General features: G+C 39.9%; 1 protein-coding gene across 3 annotated transcripts in view; it reads right to left on the bottom strand.

Annotated features, from left to right (window-relative positions):
* Window positions 1-23,178, bottom strand: part of kazna (kazrin, periplakin interacting protein a) — a 121,811-nt gene that overhangs the window by 34,867 nt on the left and 63,766 nt on the right. For all 3 annotated transcript variants that reach the window (XM_088290643.1, XM_088290644.1, XM_088290646.1), the window contains one exon: window positions 3,463-3,570. In XM_088290643.1, coding sequence (XP_088146769.1) covers window positions 3,463-3,570 — 108 coding nt within the window. The remainder of the gene's footprint in view (window positions 1-3,462; window positions 3,571-23,178) is intronic.

The following is a 23,178-nucleotide window of genomic DNA, read 5'->3' as shown; positions in this document are numbered from 1 at the left end:
GCTACGTAATATGCTGGTCAGAGTGTCAGGTAGAATTTATTAACAGCTTCATTCACAACTCCTTGATGAACAGTATTTTTTTTTTATGACTTGTGCTTCAACCGTCAAGCGATTTGGATTTACTTGACTAATCAATCACACATTTTCTAGTAATTATTTGCAATTAGTCACATTTTTCTATGTTCAATATTATCTTTGAAGCGAGTAACAAATATTTCCATCCATCTATCACTTGAATAGAAGCTTAATTGATGAACTAATAAAAATAATTTGATGAACTAATAACAAGAATGTATCGTTAGACCGATATCCCATGTTAATCAATTTCTTGAATCTTTGAATAGAATTTCACTTTTCCAATTATTCAACAAAAAGATAAAAACTGGCTCAGCTTTGTAGGCATTTTTTTGTATTCGTCAAATAGAAGCAATTCTTAAAACGTCTCACTTCAAGGTTTAGTCATCCGCCCACAAGCGCCACACTCCTGCAGCGATGATGGGCAGGTGAGGCCCCGTGGAGCTAACTTGAGCAGGCTCTCTTGCTCTGAGATGATACGCCAAACACTTCCAAATAATATGCTATTTGAACTTGGTTTTACAAAGTGTGCAAATTATTTTAGAATTGTCCATTGAGCCGTAACACAATTTAAAACGTAAAAATGTAAAACCACCTAATGGTCTATCGCTGTTCCAGCGCCTCGCCACATCTGATTACAAATTGAGCAGAAGTTAGCTGTCACAGGAAGTAAATGTTTTGCTCCAGTCACACATCTCCGAGCATACCTGCTCTCTGAGCACCAGCGCCGCCCAATCCAAGAAAACGATTGGGTTGCCTTTAGTGTGGATCTTATACGAATAACGTTGAGGATCCATCTCCGAACCGCCCCTCCACTCTAAACGCGCCCACTTATATAATGTCCGTCACAGCAGCCGGTTTTAAGTTGACATCATGGTTGCTTCTTCTACTGACTGTGGGTTTTACTCCTGGGTTAGTGTTTCTACTGTCCTACGGCTGGTATTTCCACTTAATAGAAGTTCAACTGTTTCATGATTAGTGTTTTTACCAACTGCATGGAAAATTTGTTACTCCCTGAAGATTTGTTTCTGACGCTTTATTCAAACTGTTGTGCAATTCTGGTATTTATAATAACTTGTGATAAGTGTTTCTACTGTTTTGTGACCAGTGTATAGCGCAGGTGTGGGCAAACTACGGCCCGGGGGCCACATGTGGCCCATTAAAGTTTGAATCCGGCCCTCCGAACTTGAAAAAAATGAAATGAATAAACCTTGTTAATGTTTTATTTTCTAAATACTGCGGCATTTATATTGTTGTAATGCTTTTGTTCACTTTCATTTAAAATTAAATGTATTTTATTTTTTCTCGGATGAGATGACGTTACCAAAATACTCCATCCATCTGCTCCTGGTCCGGTCCCTCTGTTAAATTTCAGGCCTGCCAATCAAAAAGTTTGCCCAACCCTAGTATAGAGGGTAATTAAGTTACTTCTATCCCAAGCTGAGTGAGTGACTGAAAAATTACAGACACCAATAATATCGATACATAGCAGATTAAAAAAAAATGCACATCGCATTTTTGCTGGAAAATGTGTCGCTCTGCTAGTTTCTCTGTGGCAGCACAGTTTGTGATTCGCCGCATGACCGGAGACATGAAACCCGTTGTATATGTCAGCACACTCTTCAGGCTTTTATAACTTGCACAATGTACTTTTCACTACATGGGATCTCCAGTGCATAACCACTGGGATTTGAAATGTTCAAAGTTTGGGGATGTCTCCCATGACCTCTGTCTCACCATTCGCTACGTTAGCTCAGGCAAAGCACATAAATGGCCATGTGGGTCAGCAATAAAATGTCAACTTGACACCTTTTGCTCTAAAAATATTCGAACACGTTTGCATGCCTTGCCACATTTCTAGTCGTTCACCTTCCATGTGAAGGATTCTTTTCCCAATCAGAGAAATGAAAAAAAAAGCACTCTAAGTCCAACAGTAGCTTCAGTAGATGAGGATTTCACCACAATTTCATGTATTTTCTTTCCTCCCATTGACCTCTGATCCCTAAAACCCACCGAGAGGATGACATTGAAGACGCACAAGCAAAGAGGAGACACTGCAAAAATGACCAAGGACATCAACAACAGCAACAGTTTTTCATGCCGGTCCGTAGGGTCATAAATACAAGGTAAGAGGCATGTGAAGTAGAATGCCTAACCAAGCATTTGTGTATGATTATATTGGTGAAGCTATTACTTACACATGGAAAGCGTCGTGGAGATGCTTTGTATATTGTTAATGATGGCAATTTAAAGCGCACTCTCGGTGGCTCGAGGGGCTTCCGCGGGAGCAGGTGTTCTGGGAAAATCCCTGTTCATTCTCCATTTGTTTCTTACCTCTTTTAGCCGAGGAGTTTATGCTTTTCACCTTTAATTGTATGTACGCACAAATGAACTGTGTTTGCCTACAATATAAGTCAAAGTCTTACAGATTTCTGTTAGGCGAGTAGTTTTGATATGACCAATTTGAGCATTTTAAAAGATTGAATGTAGGTAATGCTGTTCCCAAGATTTCCTCTGATGCAATTTATCCCCATCGCCTTATTGTTTCATTTCAAAACAGGGAACACTCACTTGGGAAGCAAAACTCACCCAAGAGGTCATTGTCAGTGAAATGGGAAGTTTGCAGTTTTAAAATTGCAGGCAAAGACTTCCGGGTAGCCTCACGTTAATTAATCTCAAGCCGTTTCTCAAGAATGCAGAGTGCGGTCTCGTGAACTCGCCAAGTACGGTCTTCTTAAGAACGTTCGCGGAAATTGTAATTGGAACGTCTGTGTACTGTTAAAATTCCCTAACTGGTCTGACGAATTTACCTTAAATAACAATGGGTGGAAAAAAAACACTGGTGGGTCGTCTCATAAGCCATTTGGATAGCATAGCAGCCTTCCGCACATTCTTGGTTGATGCGGATTTTCATTTAGAACGAGACTTGGGACGCAACTGATGACGTTTCTCAAGAACACAAGGACGTAAAACTGGACAAGAAGGCAAAATTGAGATACGGCTATAGTTTCAAAGCGCCTGATGCCAAAAGTAACAGATCAGCAGGAGGATGTGGATGTGACCGGTTATACGTTAGTTGTGGGATGGGGCCAAAACACAAAACAAAGAATAAAAAAAGGTTTCCTTCAGGTACTAAGAAGAATTTCAACAGTGAATTAAACTACAGGCAGCATTTTTGGGACACCTGGCCAATATTACGACAGGTAACAGAACATTTTTGTAGTTGCAACAGCTTCTACTCTTCTGGTATAAAAAAAATAAATTGACTTAATGACTAGTAGATGAAAGAAAATTTACAAGAAAGTGCATTCTTAACCTGTGGAAAGTTGCAAACTTTTTTAATTTATTCAAACACCTTATATCAGAAATGTGCAGCGCATTAATTACCTTTGTCCAGAGAGGCATCGGGAGAGTTGAAGTCCATCAGACTGCTGATTTCACTGGTGTAGCACAGGTCAGTGGAGGGCGCCTTCTGCCTCGTGTGCAGAGAAGTATCTGGAACAAAAACAAATAGCAGACATCGTTTACTCAACACGCAAGAATTCACCCACAAAACTTGACATAATTAACAGCTGTCATGAGAACTCAAGTCGACGTAACTCAAAGGCTCGAAAGCAATTTTTCCTCAACTGCTTCCAAAAATGAGTAAGCAATCATTTTGAAAAGTTTGTAGTAGGACATTTCGGACCATGTCTCACACTACATCTGGAGTACAGCATTCCTCTCAAGACACATTTCACTGAACATTCAATGCTATCCCTCGAGAAGCTTATTCAGCATTTACTGCAGGCCATGAATGCAACATCACGGAAAACAGCCTAAATTCAGCAAAGTCACACAAATATTACCATTTTTATGAGTCGAGTTTGATTTGCTTGTGATGAGGTTCAGTGGTTTTAATATCGTTTTCGGTAACCACCAGTGGAATTCAGTGATAGCATAACAAATGTGTTGCTCCAGGCCAGCTCCCTGAAGTGTCCACAAAACTGCAGTGAGCGCAGTCAGCGTTTGTTGTTCATCGAAATAAAAAAGACAAAGTGTAGTTTTTGTCATAGTGGACATCACGTTTCAATAAAAATAAGAGCATACTGTTTATACGGTAACCACTCAAGGCTTTATTGACGGAAGGATGCTTTGACTCAGGTCCTGACTTATTTGCTGTATGGTGGTGAGGACATACAATAATATTAGAATGCATTTATTACAAAACATGCTGTGAGTATTGCTAGGAAAAAACATCATAAATAAAAATAAATAAATAAAAACATCCGCTCCCCTTTGCTCTACTACTCATCGTCATCACACCACCATTACCACCAACTATTTGCAGAAGCTTTTAGGAAGCCATTAGCGGCTGAACTATATGTGGTAATTACAATCCGATGTGTCTGGGGAGGAAAACTCGGGGTCAAGGGGCGGTGCTGACTTTTTCGCAAGATTAGTCATCACGCTTGCGATAATGGACTTTATTATGCAACAAATAACATCCTTGCTTTAAATGATTGGTTGGAGCATATTGGCTGCGCATACCGTATATGAAAAATGTAACAGCTCACAAAATCAGCCATTTATTTATATTGCTCAACGGACTTCTTGGCGCTGCAAATGTTGAAAATATTGTTCAGCGTTCATAAACGTCTTTCAAATATCCCCGCTAGCACTATCAAGACCAATTTGAAGCCTTTGCGGTAGCGGTAGAATATGTGGTTACTGAAAAGCATTTGACATTTCATCACATCATGTTATAAACTAACTTTTCATAGAAGCCATTTGGTAAGGGAGAAATACAATATTTTAGTATTATTCCATAATGTTGGCAATGCTTTTGACAATTTTTAGCATCGTGGTCAACCACATTTTTCCGTACAATTTTTTCAACACGTCTTCTGTCAACTCAAGAACAGCTCTTACTTGAATTCTCATTCTTTTGATGTGTTTCCTTTTGCGAACAGTAGAGATTTATTTTGTACTAAAATCCTTTGATTGAAAGGACATTCTTTTTTAAATTTCTAATATAATTTTTAATGAGGCAGGAAAAGCTTTCTTAGAGATGATGAATCTAACAAAAAATACCCAGACTATTGCCAGCTTCAGATCACAAAAGACAGCAAAGTGTTGAAACATTTCTGCTCCAGCCCCTTGCTTCAAACGCCTGCTTTGTTGAGTGAATGTGACACTCGAAACATTTGCATTCACCTGTTCTATGAATCCCATGTGGGCAGATCGAGGAAGGCTTTAAGATAAGAGCATCATTTTCTCTCAGCTTCCATCCTATTTCTCGTTTCAGTCCTTATCTCCCCCAATATGTCAACAACAGCGGTATTCCAATATTATCCATCAAAGCTTTGCATCCAAGCATAGATATCTGCGACACGCAGTGACAAGACAAATACTGAACATATTTTTCAGTTAGAAAACAACCTGTCAGAATAAGGTAAGGAATATAAACGCGGAGGATAGTTGAAATCACACCATTTATGTACTATTTTTGAAAAAAAAGAAAAAAAAAAAGAAATCACTGAAAAAGGTGGGATTATGTTTTTTGAATGCTGGACGATCGATTGCATTTGAAAGACTAATTTAAAGATTTTCAAATGTATGGTAGATAAATAGTTTATTCTTTTTTGTAAGTGATATTACTGTCATTCAATCTCTTTCATGTTGCTTATGTACTATTTAAGTGTATTTCCATTGCTATTGCTCTTTTTCAATACATGTTTGTATTGCTTTAAAAGTGTGTTTAAAGACCTTAAAAACATTTAAGTGCGGTAAATGCTATAAAGACAAACCTCGGCTTTTTTTTTTTTAATAAGGTATACCTATATCGTGGAAAGTCACGTATAGACTATATGCACTATATATGATGTGACGCATTTCCTGTTAACTCTCATAAGTCATGGCTCATTACTTGTATTCAACATGACATTATTGAAGAGGCGAGAGGACAGTGCATTGAGCCATCACTGGCATGTACGTGCCAGACAAAGGTTCTTCACGGCGTAACTCCGCTTTGATGAGCAGCGGAGGCATTGTGTTGTTATCATTCGCAGGGATGAATTTGTTTTTACAGATAGCGCGTAAGTCTTGGCATTTTCTTCCTGCTGATGTAATCATACAGCCGTCAACCGCACAAGGTTGCCGTTTTTTTTTTTTTTTTAAAAAGAAAGAACGGTGACTGTTCTTTTAGAGTCGGTTAGAGATTCAGGGCTAGAGTTACATCACATCAACAGTGCGTTCCTTCTATTGAGTCTCCCCCGCACCGGAAGCTTCGGTTCCTTGATACACCGAAAGCGGAAGTGCTGCGCTCATGCGGGCCATTGCGGGGGCTGGTGGGTGTGGAACTATTGCAGAAAAATAGAGAATTGAGTTTATAACTTTCCAGATTTGACAAGGTAAAATAAATGTGTTTATTGTGGTCTTTTCTGGCAGATTATTCTTAAATGAATTTTAGTTAGGTTAAATCTAAAAACAGAATAAGCATTATCATTGGATTCAAATACTGTATACATATATGCCCCCTGCACTTCATAAACGTGCAACTCTTTGAATGTCACAATATAGAGTATACCTTCTGTTCCACTTTCACATTACGTTAACAATACACAACAAATTATCAATGACGTGCAACGTGCAGCAAGAGGGCTCTGATGCTCTATAAAGACATAAAATGATTCAATAAAAGTACTTAATATTGAAGTCCCAGTGCGCCACACTCACAGAGTTCAAAGTTAAAACATTAATTTAAAGGTAAATCAAATGGTCACGGCTGCAATGAGCTAAACTCCACATGATTCCGAGATATAATGTCTCCCATTTGATGCTCCTAAAGGGAATTATTGAAATGAATTGCTACAGTGCTCATCGTCCGTCTGTCCCCTTGAATCATTTCGTCCGACTCTATCACCTCTCCTCCTTCCTCATTTTCTTGGTGACTTTTTTTTTTTTAATGGTGTTCCCCAAGCGTTTCTCACTACTGTGCCAGGCAAATTTTATCTGCAGGAAAAAGCGACGGGTGGAACAAAAGAAAGCCCTAATGACTAGTGGAGGTGATTAAGGACTGAATAGGAGCTATTGCTGGGACCTTCACTGAGCTGCCTGCGTTCTTCAAGACGGTCTGCAATCTGCAGATAGGCCGCGCTTTTCTTACGCCTGCCACGTGCCTTTAATTGCACCGACATCCCCTCGACCACAGGCTGCCGGACTTGAGATAAAGCAAACGAATTCATGCATTAATCACACCCACCTGTCTCAAGACCCCAATTTAAGGGTCCCTCTAAATATACAGCACGTAATAACGGTCCAGGAGTGTGATTGAGCCGGGTCTCTGGTGGTTAACATTTGCCACCTACGCCGATTGTCTCAATTCATATTGTAATGAGCGTTGTCACAATGCACTAGCACGGGCGGGTACATTCTGTGTGAGGATGAAGAAATGATGATGAGAAGGCTATTGCTGCAGTGCAAATGTCCTTTTCATAGTCACCCTCATGTAAATAATGTCACCACTCCATCATGAGTTTGAAAATCTCCTTTTGTACACCTTTTAGATTTTCCGGCACTTTCTTGAATGGAGTCCAGTGCGAACAGATAATTCAATACCTTGTTTGTTCCTGCAATCAAAGTACCCACGGAAATGAAACTTGTGTCCATGCTACTTTTAAAAGCTCAACAGATTGTATGCTGGCATTTACTACGTGTTCGAACAGAGATCAACACAGCTTATAAGCAGACAGGTTTTTCACGTAAGAAGAGCAAATGACATGACAAATTATATTACAGCACCTCTCCGGTGTATTTAATCAAGCTACTTCATTATCTCCACTACCCTGATGATCATTTTCCATCAGCGCCACAAACAAATCCATAATTGGCAAGTCACAGTCATCAAATTGATTCATCATAGTGAATTATGTTATTCATGTTGGATTGATTGGTGATTAATTGAGTCTTAAAGCAATTGTGGTAAAATGAAGTAAACCACAACCAGCAGTGTTACTGAGATTCTATCAAAACTGGTTTGTTACTTGAACAAAAAAAATGAGCCATGAGAGGTTGACAAGGCAACTTGAAAGAAACACTACAGAAAAAGGAGTTCAGAACATTCTGATTTTGCCACCTCTCAACTGCAATGCTACGCTACGATGGAAAGTGAAAAGAAGCTGTTCACACGCGCTGGAGGAAACCACAGCATAGTGATGTTTTTAAAAAAGAATAATACAAATATATGGGGGACAGTCACACTTGGCAATTTTTCTCAGGGTAGTAGCGACAAAAAAAAAAAAGAACTGATTAATGCATCATTTGTTTTTGTGAATCTACACAAAGTAAGCAACTAGTTCATTTGTATTGCACAATTCATGTACAAGACAAAGCATTATGGAAAGAGAAAATATTAAGACATTGCAAAAATCATAATAAAATCATCCAAAAAACATGATAAATATGATTAAAACCAAGCACCAGTCTATATATATTATACAAATGGAGATTTAAACAGTCAATAAAGGACCGATTCACGACAATGCTGAAATCTGCCAGTTGGTACAAAGTTTGTTTATTTGAAGGGTACTGCGATGGCCGGGTCCCTTTTCTTTCCCACTTCCTACATCAGCATTTGAAGCATGACATTCTGTGCCAGCACATAGGCAGATCGGAGTGATGGGGTGACGTGGTTCAACACCTGTGAATGTTCTTTGGCACTGTTGCCATGGACAACCACTTTACACTTTCTTCTCTGGCCTCTTTAACATGCAGACCCTGATCTGTGAAAGTGAGTGCCTGCCAATTAAAGTGCACCGCTGGTGTGCCTATATGCTGCAGGAATACATAAAGATATAGAAATATATTTCTCATTAGAAAGAGAAATGTTTTCCTCCTAACAAAAAAGTTTCTTGTCCCAATGAGAACGTTTCTCGTCCTAATGACAAAGTTTCTCATTAGAACCAAAAGTAGCATTGTTGCGTCATTGTTTTGCAGAAAGAGTCCTCGTCCGAACGAGAAAGTTTTCCCTTCTGGATGAGAAAGTTTCTCATCCGAAAAAGACTTTTTTTTTTTTTACATTTGTTACTTTAGGGGCTCCATGATAAACTGGGGAAACTAATTAAATAATTAATCAAATGAAATAAAAGGCTTCAAGCAGTTTCATCTCGAGACAATATGATCAAGAAAACATTTTTGTGTGCTGTGGGCTTTGCATTCTGTCAAAACATCAAGCAAGCAGCATGGTGTCGAAAATATTTTCGTGCATGAGGTATGTCATATTCAGGCTGTTGGCTAATTTGTGTTGAGGATTTTAATGCACTTTGTAAAATCTAGCCATTTAATATAATCAGCTGACTTTTTTTTTTAACAAATATCGTATTTTACGGACGATATACTCACTTTTATTCATAGGTTGGTAGGTCCTGCGATTTATACTCAGGAGCAACTTATACATGGGGGAAAAAAACTATATAATTTCACAGACGGCCAAGGGAGAGTACACTAGACTTACGCAACAAAATCTGCAACTCCTTACAAAAACATACAGAGAACGACTGAACCCAAATGCCTCTCGAGAGAATCATATTCTGCAGACTACAAAGCTGTGAGTAGTGAAATTTGCACCTGAATAATGTAATCGAGCCGCAGGGAAAAAGTTGGACTGAATGAGAAACTTGTTAGAGACTGTAAAAGAGTGGAGGCGACTTTTATTGCGATGACGAAAACATAAAAAAACAAACTGAAAGCAAGATGGCCACAACCACAGAGGAACGAGTTGGCTAGTGGATGCTTGAACAACGTGCTGCGGGAATCAACGGTGCAGTTAGGGTACGACTCCACACTCAGTTCGTTGCCAGGGCGATGAATATAAACGACTTTGCGGGAGGAGGTTCTTGGTGCTTCCACTTTTGGCAACACAACTGCCTCTCAATCAGAGCACGGACAATGGTGTCCACAAAACATGAACATGAACGCTGGACACCTTTTCTGTTCATGTTTATTTTTCGGGTAGCAAAATAACCTTCATCGTGTTTGCATATCTTACACCTATTCGGCCTGTTCTTTATTCTTTTATTAATTTTATATGTTGCCTTCCAAAATGAAATAGTATTTCGTAAAAAAAATTAATACCTGCAAAAAAATGTGGCTTATACTCCAGTGCGACTATGTTTTTTTCCCCTAACTCGTTTTGTGCACTCCGGAGCGACTTGTTGTCAGGAAAATACGGCACACAGAAAGAAAGTTCTTCCACTTAACGCAAAGATCCTAATTCAAAACAAAGGAGGGCGAAACTGGACATTCCACTTGAAGCTCAGTGCAGTGAAAAATAGCGAGTGTGAGTGTTCTGCGACCCCCACAGTGACAGGCTAGCAGAAAGAGTGAGTCAGTGGCTTCAAATCAGGTTTGAGAAGTGTGGGTTGAGGTTACGTTCAACAAGGCACTTAACCTCTCACCGCCCCAGAGGAGCGGCTCAGTTGCCACTGCAGATAAGCAAGAAGCAGCAGATGATAGAAAGGTAGAAGTTGGGAAAATCGTGTGGGGGGGGAAGTGGCAGTAAGACAATAGCAATATCTTACATAGTTAATCAAGGTATTGATTGTGTCCTGCAGAATATTGATACGCTCCTTTTTAATGGTGACGTGAGGTTGCTAGACATTAACAGCAAGTGTGATCATTGATTTGTCCCGTCCATTTTAAACCACTTATCCTTTTGAGGGTGACTGAGCTGAAGGCTGAGCTGGAGTACCATCCACGTGCATAGTGGTGCCACTCTTGTTGATCTAAAGCAGTAGTGCCAACTAGTCGATTGTGTAGTCGACTGGTAGATTGTGGAATGAGGAGGGAAAAAAAGGTTTTTTTCGGAGTGTGCATGTTATTTTAATTATATATTATTTGTTAGTATACCATACGCCTTGCGCACCATTTTTTTTAATTTAAGAGAAACTTGTTTGCGTAATCTGCAAAGTAACAATGGCATTGGCAAAAAAAAGTAATCTGGAGCAGCATTTTAAAACGGTACATGTGCGCTATGATAAGATATGTTGCAGCGGAAATGGCTTTATGTACTTTCCAAAAGTGTGTCCCTTAACTTCCTTCCAAATCCAGGCAGTGATTTCCTTTTTTCAAACCCACGATCAACCTGTATACCTCCTTCTTGCAGCAGCAGTGCAGTTTCTTGCTGCTGTCAGTATTCCTGTCTCCCTCCTGTAGCCAGTCTTTATCTGTCAAAAATGCAGCACAATCAATTGTTCCCTGGAATCTGAGGAGAAATGTGACCCATATCGAGACGGGGACCCGGCTGGAAAAAAAACTTAAAATGTGTTTGTTTGGTTGGTCTCTTGGTAATGAAATCAAGAGTGCCTGTGGGATACTGCCAGGATAGCCGAGTGGTCTAAGGTGCCGCGTTCAGGACCCAGTCTCCCCAGGAGGCCTGGGTTCGAATCTCGAATTTCCCCATTGTGGGACTAATAAAGGGAATATTATTATTATTATTATTATTATTACTCAAATGAACATACGTGGGCCTTCCAACTCGGGCTGACTGATTTAGAAAAATCGAATCCATCTCATGCTGTTCAGTCGGTGCTAACATTTTTTTTTACAAGTTCTACTGATTTGCATTCGGGAGCCAACCTGTCTTAGTTTTATTGGGAATGCTGACAATATTCTACCATAGTAAACCGTGGCTATTTGCGGACAAACTGAAAGCAGAAGCAGAAACTGAGCTTTGAGACCAATGATGGAAAACCGTGAGTCAATAACACCGTCCTTTATTTTTAAATTGCCTACAAAGTGTAAACCATGACAATACAACCAATTCATATTACATTACCCTTAAATAATAAATAGCTTATCGATGCTTGAGCTTTTTATTAGGTGCTCAGCGGAGGAAAAACATAGAGAAAGGCTCCATAACTTCTGCTCAAACACTGGCTAAATTCAGCGCCTAAGCAGAAAGAAAAAGATCTTAGTTTCTCAGTCCCTATGTATCACATCAAAATACTTCCTTGACACAATTACTACTTTGCTGTTAGCCACAGCCTTGACGCCATAATGTGTCATCTTTGGCTTACAGATATAGCACCAAAACCGGGCCCAGGTAACAAATATCTGAGGTAAGGTTCATTGGTGAATAGCTAGCCACAAAATAGGCAGCTTTTTTTCTTTTCATATGGATTACAAATAAAATCTCCAGTGATGTTCTTTAAGTTACAGTGTGTGAATTTGCTTGACTGTAGTGAGAGAAGTTTGCATTTCCACCTTGAGCAGTAACATTATGTATGTGCGTTGTCAGACTGTTTCTCCTCTAATGCTTGGGCTCATAAATTAGTGTCCCATCTGACACGAACAATATGTTTATGCCAATAAGCACTTTCAACAAAATAATTTAATAACAGGAAATGTTCATCTTCCCTCTTTGCTAAGAAAAATGTTTTATTGATCTCCAATTGATAAAAACTATTTTGCTTAAACTAAATGATATAGCAGTGTGTTTCAAAGCAAACCCTGTTGTTGTTTTCTTTTTTTATGTTCAGCATTATCTGAGCTTGAGAGAAGCAGAGATAAAAGATGCACATGTAATTTTGTGTATAGAAGTGACTTGCTCTTCCCAGAGAAACTTTCTGGAAATCAAACAGTCTTTTCTTGCATTACTCTGGTTGTTTGTATTCTATGTCTCAATCCATTAGTAAGCAAATATGTTCAACAAATTGCTTAGGGAAAATTCAACAAAGACTTAGAATTATAGCAGACTGAAACAAAAGAAACGCTGTTGCTCTCTCAGGGCTGGCTTTTGTATGTTTAAAAGTGGGCAGATAATCCACAGACATTTGCATGGGTGAATATTAGAACAATTCTACAAATGTGTTAAGTAGGTCATCTAACATGAGCTGTCTTTTTTTCATAGTAATTGACTTGCTGTAAAATGAGGTGCTTGTATATTAGCTAGCAGAATAAGCATGCATATATATATATATATATATATATATATATATATATATATATTTTATTCAAAGACGGTTCTAATAGCTTTCTTGGATTCTTGAATGCAATCTAAATGAGACATCTTTGCAGACATTTATTTATTTTCGAACAACAAAATGTTATAGAACATCTTTATATATAGTATTTTTCATTGCTGAGTTAGTTAAGTCACTCTTAAACCACCTAAATAGATTTAAAGTAAAGTGCTTCCGTTGAACATCACTCTTACAGTAGGTACATGTTGAATGACAATATCATGAGTCAGTCATGACAATGTCTTGACTCAAGACCAAAGTAGAAAAATATATGGAAAACAGCACATGTAAAACCATTTCCTGAAAACGTTCAATGTTGTATCACTTCAAAATATTGGTCTGATAGTTATTTGTCCAATGGTTAGCGGGGCATCCCTGATTTTCTTTGTATAATACTAAACACGGTTACAGCTAAATTATAATTCCTGTCCTGGGACAAAGAAAAATTCCAAATATAAAGGACAGAAAATCAATACCTCTCCTTATCAGACTTTGGGTTGGGAAGGGAAAAAAAGAAAAAAGCATCCAAGTACTTTGGACTAATAAAGAAAATCATCATCATCAGTTGATAAGTGACAGTCAATATAGAGAAACATAACCTCCCTCTTTTGTTTTTGCCTTTAATACGTGTCATCATTTATTTAGAAAAAAAAAAGGCAGCTGGCATCTTCTGCGGTGAGGGTGATGAGCCAGCTGCTGTCCGAGTCTGAGGCATTGATTTGACCCTCATTGACAGGACAGTAAGCCCCGAGAGGATGACTCAGGTGGCCTGCAGGCCCTCAGCATTAATAAACACTCCAATAAGAAGAAATCTGACCAGTCACGCATGCAGTTTCATGATTTTTTCTTCACTTTCTCTTTCCATGCTTGACTTGACAGATTTGAGCTTGTAGTTTTCGCATAAACTTCTACACTTGTGATTTACTCCGGTTTGTTTTTCCACTGCACTTCTACTGGATGAGAGAGATCCGTTCATCTCTAAATTGAACTCAATAGGGACCCCAGTATGCCTAGAATAATTATGAAGGGTTGCACCAGACCTTTTCATGATCCAACAAAGGTGGTGAGGAGAGTATATTTGGCATTCTCCAAACTTGTGTTTGTACAAACTTTGCAAGAGAATCCTAAATTAAAGCCTCTTTCCTGCCAACATGTTTCGAAGCTTCCATAGACTAAAAGGAATGACTAAAGTTCCTGAACAAAATCTGTCTAGCAGAATATTCAGTTTGCAAGAGCTTGCTGTTGCACAAGCTCATGGAAATAAAACTGTTGATAAAAGTACTTCTTATTTATAGGAAAATTCTTCTTGTAAAAATTTGAAAACACGAACACCTCTGTTATCAGGTGCATACTAGACGACATGAGCGGAGACACACGCTAAGCAATCAACTATGTGGCTGCATTGATCGATACTTTTAATTAAGATACTTATCCATCCCTCCTTCTTAATATATTGCCAAGGTATTGGATAAATTAGTTATCAACTGATACACCAATTCAAAAAATTTATTGGGAAATGACGGTGAATTTACGGTGAAAACCTTCACAGGCACAAAAAAACGCTCCACAGGAGGGACTGAGCCAAGATTCTTCTTAATACTATTATGACACATCCCATCCACTCAGTTATACAGAAATCATTGTGTACACATACAAAGAGCATAATCTTCAGTCATACTCACTATTATTGTGCTCAGTGCAGGTACATCCTCCAATGCATGACTGTGTAGCTCATGTTAAGCTCCAATATGACATAATACACTGTACCATCTGTGCTTTCACCACTCGGAAGAAAAACACATCCTTATAGCCATCCTAAATCACAACTGTGCTATCATCCCCAGAGGCAACTTTTTTATAAATAGACTATTCACTCCGTTCAACAAATGACGTGTGATCGGAGGCTGTAATCAAATTGCTTCAGATCATGTTTGGACACTTAGCATATTTTGAGGTTTTGACACCCGTACATGTGTGCCTGGGAGTCTTCTGCCTCATCCAAGCACACCTGTGCAAGCTCTGATGAAAGCATTTGTTACACTTGGGCCTTCATCTGCACCGCATCTCCACCAAACAGATCGACCAATCATCTGATCCGCTTCTCCTCACGAGGGTTATCGCGGTGCTGGAGCCTATCCCAGCCGCCTATGGGCAATCAACGGGGTACGGCAGCCAATCGTAGGGCACACAAAGACAAACAACCACCCGCGCTCACAATCACACCTCGGGACAATTTAGAGCGTTCAATCAACCTGCACATGCAAAGTCCACACAGGAAGGCCGGAGCCAAAATCGAACCCGGCACCTCTGAACTATGAGGCAGACATGCTAACCAGTCGTCCTACGCGTCACCCTCCACCAAACCCATTTTTTAAATTTACTTCTCAAAAACCGAAACATGAATAATAGCCACTTTCGTTTTGATGATTTATCTGATTTGTTAAGCAACGGGCTTGGCAAATATTGAGCCTTAACAATGACACAAATTATCAATATGAATTGATGGTGTCAGCGATAACTCAACAATATGCTTTTCAAAACAAATGATACACCACTGAAAATGAAAATCACAATATGAACAATAACTAAAACATAATACTAGCTTTCTTAGTAGACATGTTTTTGTGTTTGGCAACAGTTAAACCTAATTAAAAAAAATTAAATTAGGAATATACAATGCCATTGACTTCACTGCCACATAAAGATTTTGAATCAATGAGACAAATGCATTTATCAAAAGTGAAGCAAGAAATGTTTCTGGTTTCTGGAAAAGTTTTTGTCTACATTTTGAATTCTCCTTCAAAAGGACGGACTATGATCCAAAATAAAACTTTGACCTGTATGCCCCATGCTCTGGCCTCCAAAATGTGAAACAATTAGCAGCCAATTAAGACCACACTTTAATCCAGAAGTAGTTGTTAATGTTTTTTTAGACTTCATTTCTATCATGCCACCACTGACATTTCATGAGCGTTAGGGCTGGGCGATATGACCTAAAATCAATATCGCGATAAATTGGGCAATTTTACCTCGGTAACGATAAATGCGCGATAAATTCCCCCTGAGGACCAAAATCAAAATAAATGCAGGAAATGCATATTAACTGCTTTTTTTTTTATTAACCAACTGGTACACATTACTTTCAATGAAAAATAAAAGTACAAAAATCATTTGAATAAACATTCAAAATAGCTTGCTTTGCATGACTTGAACAATGTCACAAAGAACAGAAGAAAAAGGGTACCTCTCCCAAAATATTTTTCTGCAAATATATTGCGCCGAGATGCTGTAATGCCATTTGCAAAGGCCTAGATTTGTATAAAGGTATCTTGTACACAATATAAATAATGCCATGTGCAAAGGAGCTAGTCGCCTGTAAACAAAATGCTAAATAAAATGAAAAAAATGTCAATGGAATGCCAATGCCAAATAAACGCGTGTGCTTCATCAGGAAAATGTGCTGTCTCGAGTACTCTGGTGCGCGGTCGCCACTTGTCGTCTATGTACTGCACATTCAGGCTCAAACAGGGATCCATGTTGCGACTCGACCACAAGTCGGATGTGGATGCAAAATGCTCGACATCTCTCCGCTCCCGTCCCTATGTTGTCCATATCGGGAAGTGCTGTTTGCGACAAATATTTTCGTACCTCTTGTCGGCTACGTTCATGAGGCGTTTAAATCCTGTGCGCTCCACTGTAACTAGAGGAGCTATATCTTTAGAGCTTTGTGCTCGGCTATTGCGTCCACCTCTGAGACGTTCTCTTGTATGGTGTCGCCTCCGTTATGGGCTGTTGTCACTTGTCCAAACTTGCTCCTCACTTTGAACTTTTAGCACAAGCTCCAAGTCAACAGCATGGTTGTGTTGTGGGTGGTGAAAAAGAAAAGGTTGGACGCACTGTTACAGGTGCTTACGACGCACTTTGTAGTTCATGTTCTTTTGCTCAAACATCGCCTTTATGGAACCCAAAACATTTCCAAACGACAGATGTCGAATTTCTTTTCGGGACAAGCGCAACAGGAACAATTTCAACTAACGTTACTTTGTCTGCAGCCGTGTCAGCCGCTTCAGGATTTGAATCGCCAGCTACGAACGTGTTTACATTCTACAGCGCATGAGTCACGTGTAGCAGTCTTAAAGAGGCATGAACATCGCCGCAGACAGAAAATACTTTTCTTTTTCTGTGTTTTTTAGACACTGAATTTACCGACATGGACACAATTATGTCGGTCATTGAAATACATTTCGGTAACGGTAAATTTTCGGTTTATCGCCCAGCCCTAAAAGGCAGCCTGTGCATATAACCCAAACACTGAATTGAATGTGTTGTGAAAATGTGATTTTTTTCAGTAGTCACTATTTGAGGGGAAGCGTCAACAGGGGCCCCAAAAAAGATGGCTAGAGCTGTGGGCGCACCTTATGTGAACGGCTTCAGTGTTAGCTGGCTGCTGAATAGTCAACCTGGATGATCATGTTCAGCATGTGATGAGGGAAGAGACTCGGGGGGGGGGGATGTGATAATGGGATTCAAACACGCCCTTTTTATAACACGGCTGGCTCCTGTGCCAGGGGGGCACAAACTTGTCGGTGATTACATTTAACAAATGGCTGTCTCATTAGCTGAAGCCCCAGTGTTTGGAGTGCATACACATTCAGACATGGACACTGACATGCACATGAATTTGTGCAGAGAAAAGGGCAGCACACAAAGGGAATACTCAAGAGGGTACAAGCTCTTTCCAGTTGGCTAATTAAAACATCCCAGTTACCCCAGCTAACACTCTATAGTCTCCCAGTTCACTTTAGATGAAACTAACAGCACAGGAACAAAGGTCCGTGTCCAAATGCCCAAGTTGCTCCTTTACTGTCATTCTAATGGCGGCAATTCACAATATTCTATTTCAAGCTCCAGTTTCAAAATAAATCAATGCTGCTCACAACTGGGGATGGATGACTCAACCTCTTTAAATCGGCAACTAAATGAGCAAGAGTGACGTACGTTAAACTGATTTAACCAGATCCAATTCCAGAATTCCTTCTGGATCCAAGACACCACACCTGACAGTATTTGAACAGGCTATCATACTTCCGCAAAGAATGGGAGTGTTTATGTACTCGGCTGCAGAGGGCTACACAAATTTATTTGAAGGAAGGACTTTCTTAAAACAAATGTGCGTGTTAAGGTGGAGCAAGACACATTGCGATCCGTTCGTTGTACTTTTCTGATGCAACAGTAGATGTATGGAGGGGGGTGAACAACTGCACAGGTGTTAAGTGTCATGGCATTATGATGGCAAGAGGATTTAAAAGACACTTGCGCTCTATAGATAATGTCCACAGACAGCATGGTTCTGTATTTTTCAACATCACGCAGCTGGAACACCAGCTGACACACTGACGGGAGAAACTAATAAAATTGCGATGTAGCAAACTGAACCAAACTTTACCATTTGATCGAGAAGCAGCGATAATAAAAGACAGTTTACAGCTACACATTGACACCACCTCTTATTTTTTTTCCGAGGGTAAAGAAAGAGGCATCTGATAATTAATCTAATACTTTGCCCAGCATAATAGACTGTCACCAAAATATAACTTCTTCAGAGGCATATCTAGCAGGGATGATGATACGAATAATAAAAATGGGTGGTAGATAAGAATCTGTAGACAGGAGATTGCATAAACGTCAGATCATGTTGTATCAGCGCATGTTTACAAGGTTGTCTTTTGTACTCTGTGTAAAGTCTTCAGCCCTTCAAACTTTGAAATAAAAACTCCTGGGACAAAAATGTGATTCAGCAAGTGCATCCAGACATCCACTGGCAACCCAGAAAATATGTTGATTGAAGACAAAAGCGAGAGAAAAGAACAGCTTCTGCCCAGTGGGATAATGGTCTCCCTAGCATCTGCCTCATGGCCATTAGCTACGTAAATAATGCATGTGACTTGGGACCACTCGCGTCCGGCATCGGGTCAGCAAACAACCCGGACCAGGTGGGAAATCACAATGCATGGAAACATGTAAATTGTTGGCGACCCAGCATCTCACGAGTCAGCGCTTACAGACTTGGATGGATGAAAGAAGGGTCTTGAAATGATGTGTCAAAGCCAAGTGAGGGCAGATTAGAATGTGACCAAAGATTCGAACATGAGCAGCTCATCCCAGCCCAGGGACAAGATTGAGCAGCATGTGCACTGCAAAGGTTTCACTCTCTATATTTCAGCCTGCCGCTGACACCCAATGGAAGCGTTCGACCACGGAATAATGAGACACTTGCTGTGCAGACACGTTTCCGCTGACCCAAAAGTCACAGTGACCCAGTGCTCTCTTCAAGCCCTCTGGAGAATTTCCTGTTACAAGGATGAAACACTGCAGAAGACATTTTACTCCCACAATAGCTTAAATGGAGGAAACCTAATCTTAGAAGACTCAGATAAAATGGCTTGATGAGGCAGAAAATAAAAGAGACACTGTGGAAGCTGGATTAAAAAAAAAAAAAAGAGACACATGACAGGTTTTATCAACGTTAAACAGCCTATCGGTCCTTTAAAATGTCATTTTTTAAAATAGTTTCATACACAATAAAAGACCTAGATAGGGGATTATTAAAATGTCCTGCCAAGTGTGCCTAAAGATAATTTTTAGTCCTATATATTATTCACTTTATTTCTGTACGAATACGGCCAAATGAGCTCTCACACAGTACAACTTTGCGCCAAAAAGTCCTCTACAAAGCAAGAGCCTCTTTAAAAATGTTTTTCAGATAATTTATGTTCCTCAGAAATGGATGTGCTAAAAAAAAAAAAAAATCAATTCATTTTTTAAACATGTTCGTGGGGTGACTATTGACTGCCTGAGCTACATCATCAGCCTCTTACAAAAAAGCCTAGACAAATAGTTTGACTAAAACCTTTTTTTTTTTTGCCTTGCAGGCAACCTCTGCTAAAACAGATCATTCATTTGTTATTTTTTTTAATTTCCAAGGACGTCCACTTAGATCCCTTTGTCCCTCTTCCAATGTATTTGCATCTCTTGTTTCATCCTGCTCATGACACGTGACACTAAGCATCGGCGGCCATTTCACCCTGAGAACATTACGCTTGATTACGGTATGAATAGTTATGAGTCATCTCGGTCTCAAATGTGAACTGCATGATGTACAGTAACGGAGGGTCCCCCAACCTTTTTTCCTCGGGAGACCCATTCATACAACTCTAATTCACTAGCTAGTTTGTTTACTTTCAGTATAATGCGATTGCGACGATTAGCATCTTGACATGCGTTAACTGCAACTATTGTAAAAGGTCCAATGTGTCCCGTGGCCTGGTTCAGGCCGCGTCCACCGGCCGGTTACTTAAGTCGAGGACTGTTTAAATACTGTTTCTAAATAAACCAGGAAATGTATTCATGGATCAAATGCCTCTTGTGAATTTTGTTGTTTAGCTCCTTGTTAGAAAACAGCAAGTTGGGTAAAAAAGTACTGGAACACCAAACAGTTGGAAATGAACATTTAAAAGTGTAGAGATGGTCAAATTAAGTTTCCCTGCTAAGTCGTAGGTTGTAACACAATTTAGGTTCACCCTGAAACTAAATATCGTTAGATTTTTTTTAGTGGGGTGACTTAAGTTTCAATGTATGAATCCCTAAAACTTCTGTTTTTCATAGAAACATTAAATGTCCTTTGCCAAACGCTGAGGCAGCCAAGTTAATGAAACGTTTGAGCCAAATGAGTCCCGTACTTTGAAGACTATAAGTCGCTCTTTTTTCTCAGGCTGGCTGGTCCTGCGACTTATAAGATGAAGCTACGTATACAAGAAAAAAAGGTAATTTCAGGAGAGGGGACACTAGACTTATGCACTGATATCTCTTACTCCTTCCAAAGACAACTGAGACCGACTGGCTCTCAAGAGAATCATATTCTGCATACTAGGAAGGTGAAAGTAGTGAAATTTGCAGCTGAAAACCGGAATTGAGTAGCAGAGAGAAAGTTTGGACTGAATGAGAAACTTGTTTGGGACTGGCGAAAAGCGCAGGGGACTTTCACTGAAAGCTAGATGGCCACAACCACAGAGGATCGAGTTGGCTAGTGGATGCTTGAACAACGTGCTGCGAGAATCAACGGTGCAGTCACGGTACGTCTCCACGCTTAGCTCGTTGCCAAGGCGATAAATATAAACAGGAGGACCTTCTTGGTGCTTCCGCTTCAAGCGGTTTAGATGATGGATGGATAGATGGATGTCTTAGCATATCTTACACCTCTTCAGCCTGTTTGTTATTCTTTATTAATGTTAGAAATTGCCTTCCAAGATGAAATGTCGGTTTTTGATCTAGCATTTTGTAAAATAAATATACTCGCAGAAAAATTGACTTGTACTCCAGTGCAACTTACGCATGTTTTTTTTTCTACCTGATGGGCTGCTTCGACTTCTACTCCGGAGCAACTGATAGTCCGTAAAATACTGTACATTGCTGTCATACTTTATCCAGTATTGTCAATTTTTCGAGAAAACTACACCGCAATGCAGGGTGAAATTGATTGGCTGAGGCACATTCCTACTTCGAAAATGTTCATTTTGCCTCTTGCCATGTACCTTTTTTTTACCACCTTTCTGGATGATTAACAATTGGGCAAGCCCTAATCGCGTGGCTGTGGGAAGTGATTTGATTTATCCTTGCTTTAGTAGGGAGAACCCCTCGAGACGCTGGCAGGACAAGAATGGAAAGAGGCTGACGGAGAACCAGCGGGGATTTGATAACCACCATCAGCTGCTGCTCCAATCTGCTGAGGTGATGATGCGAGACTAGAGTGTGGTGCGCATACACACGCGGGCAACAACGCATGCACACAGTTGGCTTGTCCTATTGTGCACACAGAGCAAGATCATTTGCACATGTGCAAACAGGTACGGACATCTATCTGTAAAAACGTGCAACTTCCTTTCGTTTGCACCACCGAGCAAACCATCTGCTGGAAGTCTAGTCAAAAGATTGTAGCTCCTCAAGTTCATTATGTGCAGCAACTTAGCGGTAATGCAATAAGACAACGATGAGCCAGCGCAAACAGACAGGCTTTTAAACGTTTATCACCTTTGAAATGCAAAAGTGAAAAGCTCAGACAACGACAAAGGAGGCAGTTTCATCCATGGGACCAAAAAATACAACCTGACAGAATTTGGTATGACATAATGTAAATATGGTTTTAAACAGATTTTGCGGGCGGTGTGTCCTTTGGCACCGCATTTGTTTCTCATTCTCATCAGGAGACTTAAAATTACTGCAGCGTCAACTACCCACTATCGGATTATTCAACCTTGCTCATCACAATTGGTCCAAGTGTTTGATTTCCTTGACCGAACAGATAATGATTCATAGTTCTCCCAATCTCGTGTTTTTCCCTGGTGTATAATATTTTTGCTTTCGTACTCATGCACATTCCATTTGTGTTTTGTGATTGGAATTTGTCACCCTTTCAGTCTGCCGGCGTTTTTTGTGATTTCATTTTATCCTGGCTTGTTGTTGCCAGCGCCTTCTGTTGTAGTTTGTTAGTATTTAAGTTCTTCTGAAAATACATTACATTCGTTGACCGGTACATTTCTCCCCGTTTCCGCTTGTGGGATCTAAATCTTACAATATTACCATAATGGTATGTGAGTGAAGCTTCTCCTTTAAGGGTTTTAGTCCTCCCTCCTTATACAATTTTCAATTCTTGTGTCTATAAAACATAAATGTCACACAGTTCATTCATCTCCAAACCCAAATCCCAAAGTAAAACATAAGTTCTATTATACAAGTGAATACGTTTGTTTGTCAGTACCTCCACTGGTTACCATTGTCCTTGGTTCAGGGCTGATGCACAGACACTGTTGCAGCCTGTCACCATCAGTACACTGGCATGAATAGTCCATCATCTTTGCTGCATCTCACTCACTCACATTCCCTGTTTGCTCTCTGTCTCCAATTGAAGCAGTTTGCTCTCTGACTGCATTCATGCCAGATGAGTGGCACAGTTGACCCTATTAATCTTTGTGTGTGTGTGTGTGTGTGAGTGTGTGTGTCTATATGCAAGTGTGTAAAGACATCTGCCTCGCCTCACAAGAGGGTG

This window comes from Idiotropiscis lumnitzeri, chromosome 3 (assembly GCF_059441095.1).
Source record: "Idiotropiscis lumnitzeri isolate Australia: NSW breed Sydney's pygmy pipehorse chromosome 3, RoL_Ilum_1.0, whole genome shotgun sequence".
In the NCBI taxonomy this organism is placed as follows: domain Eukaryota; kingdom Metazoa; phylum Chordata; class Actinopteri; order Syngnathiformes; family Syngnathidae; genus Idiotropiscis; species Idiotropiscis lumnitzeri.
Note: the sequence above shows the minus strand (reverse complement) of the source record. Positions and strands in the feature narration are given on the sequence as shown.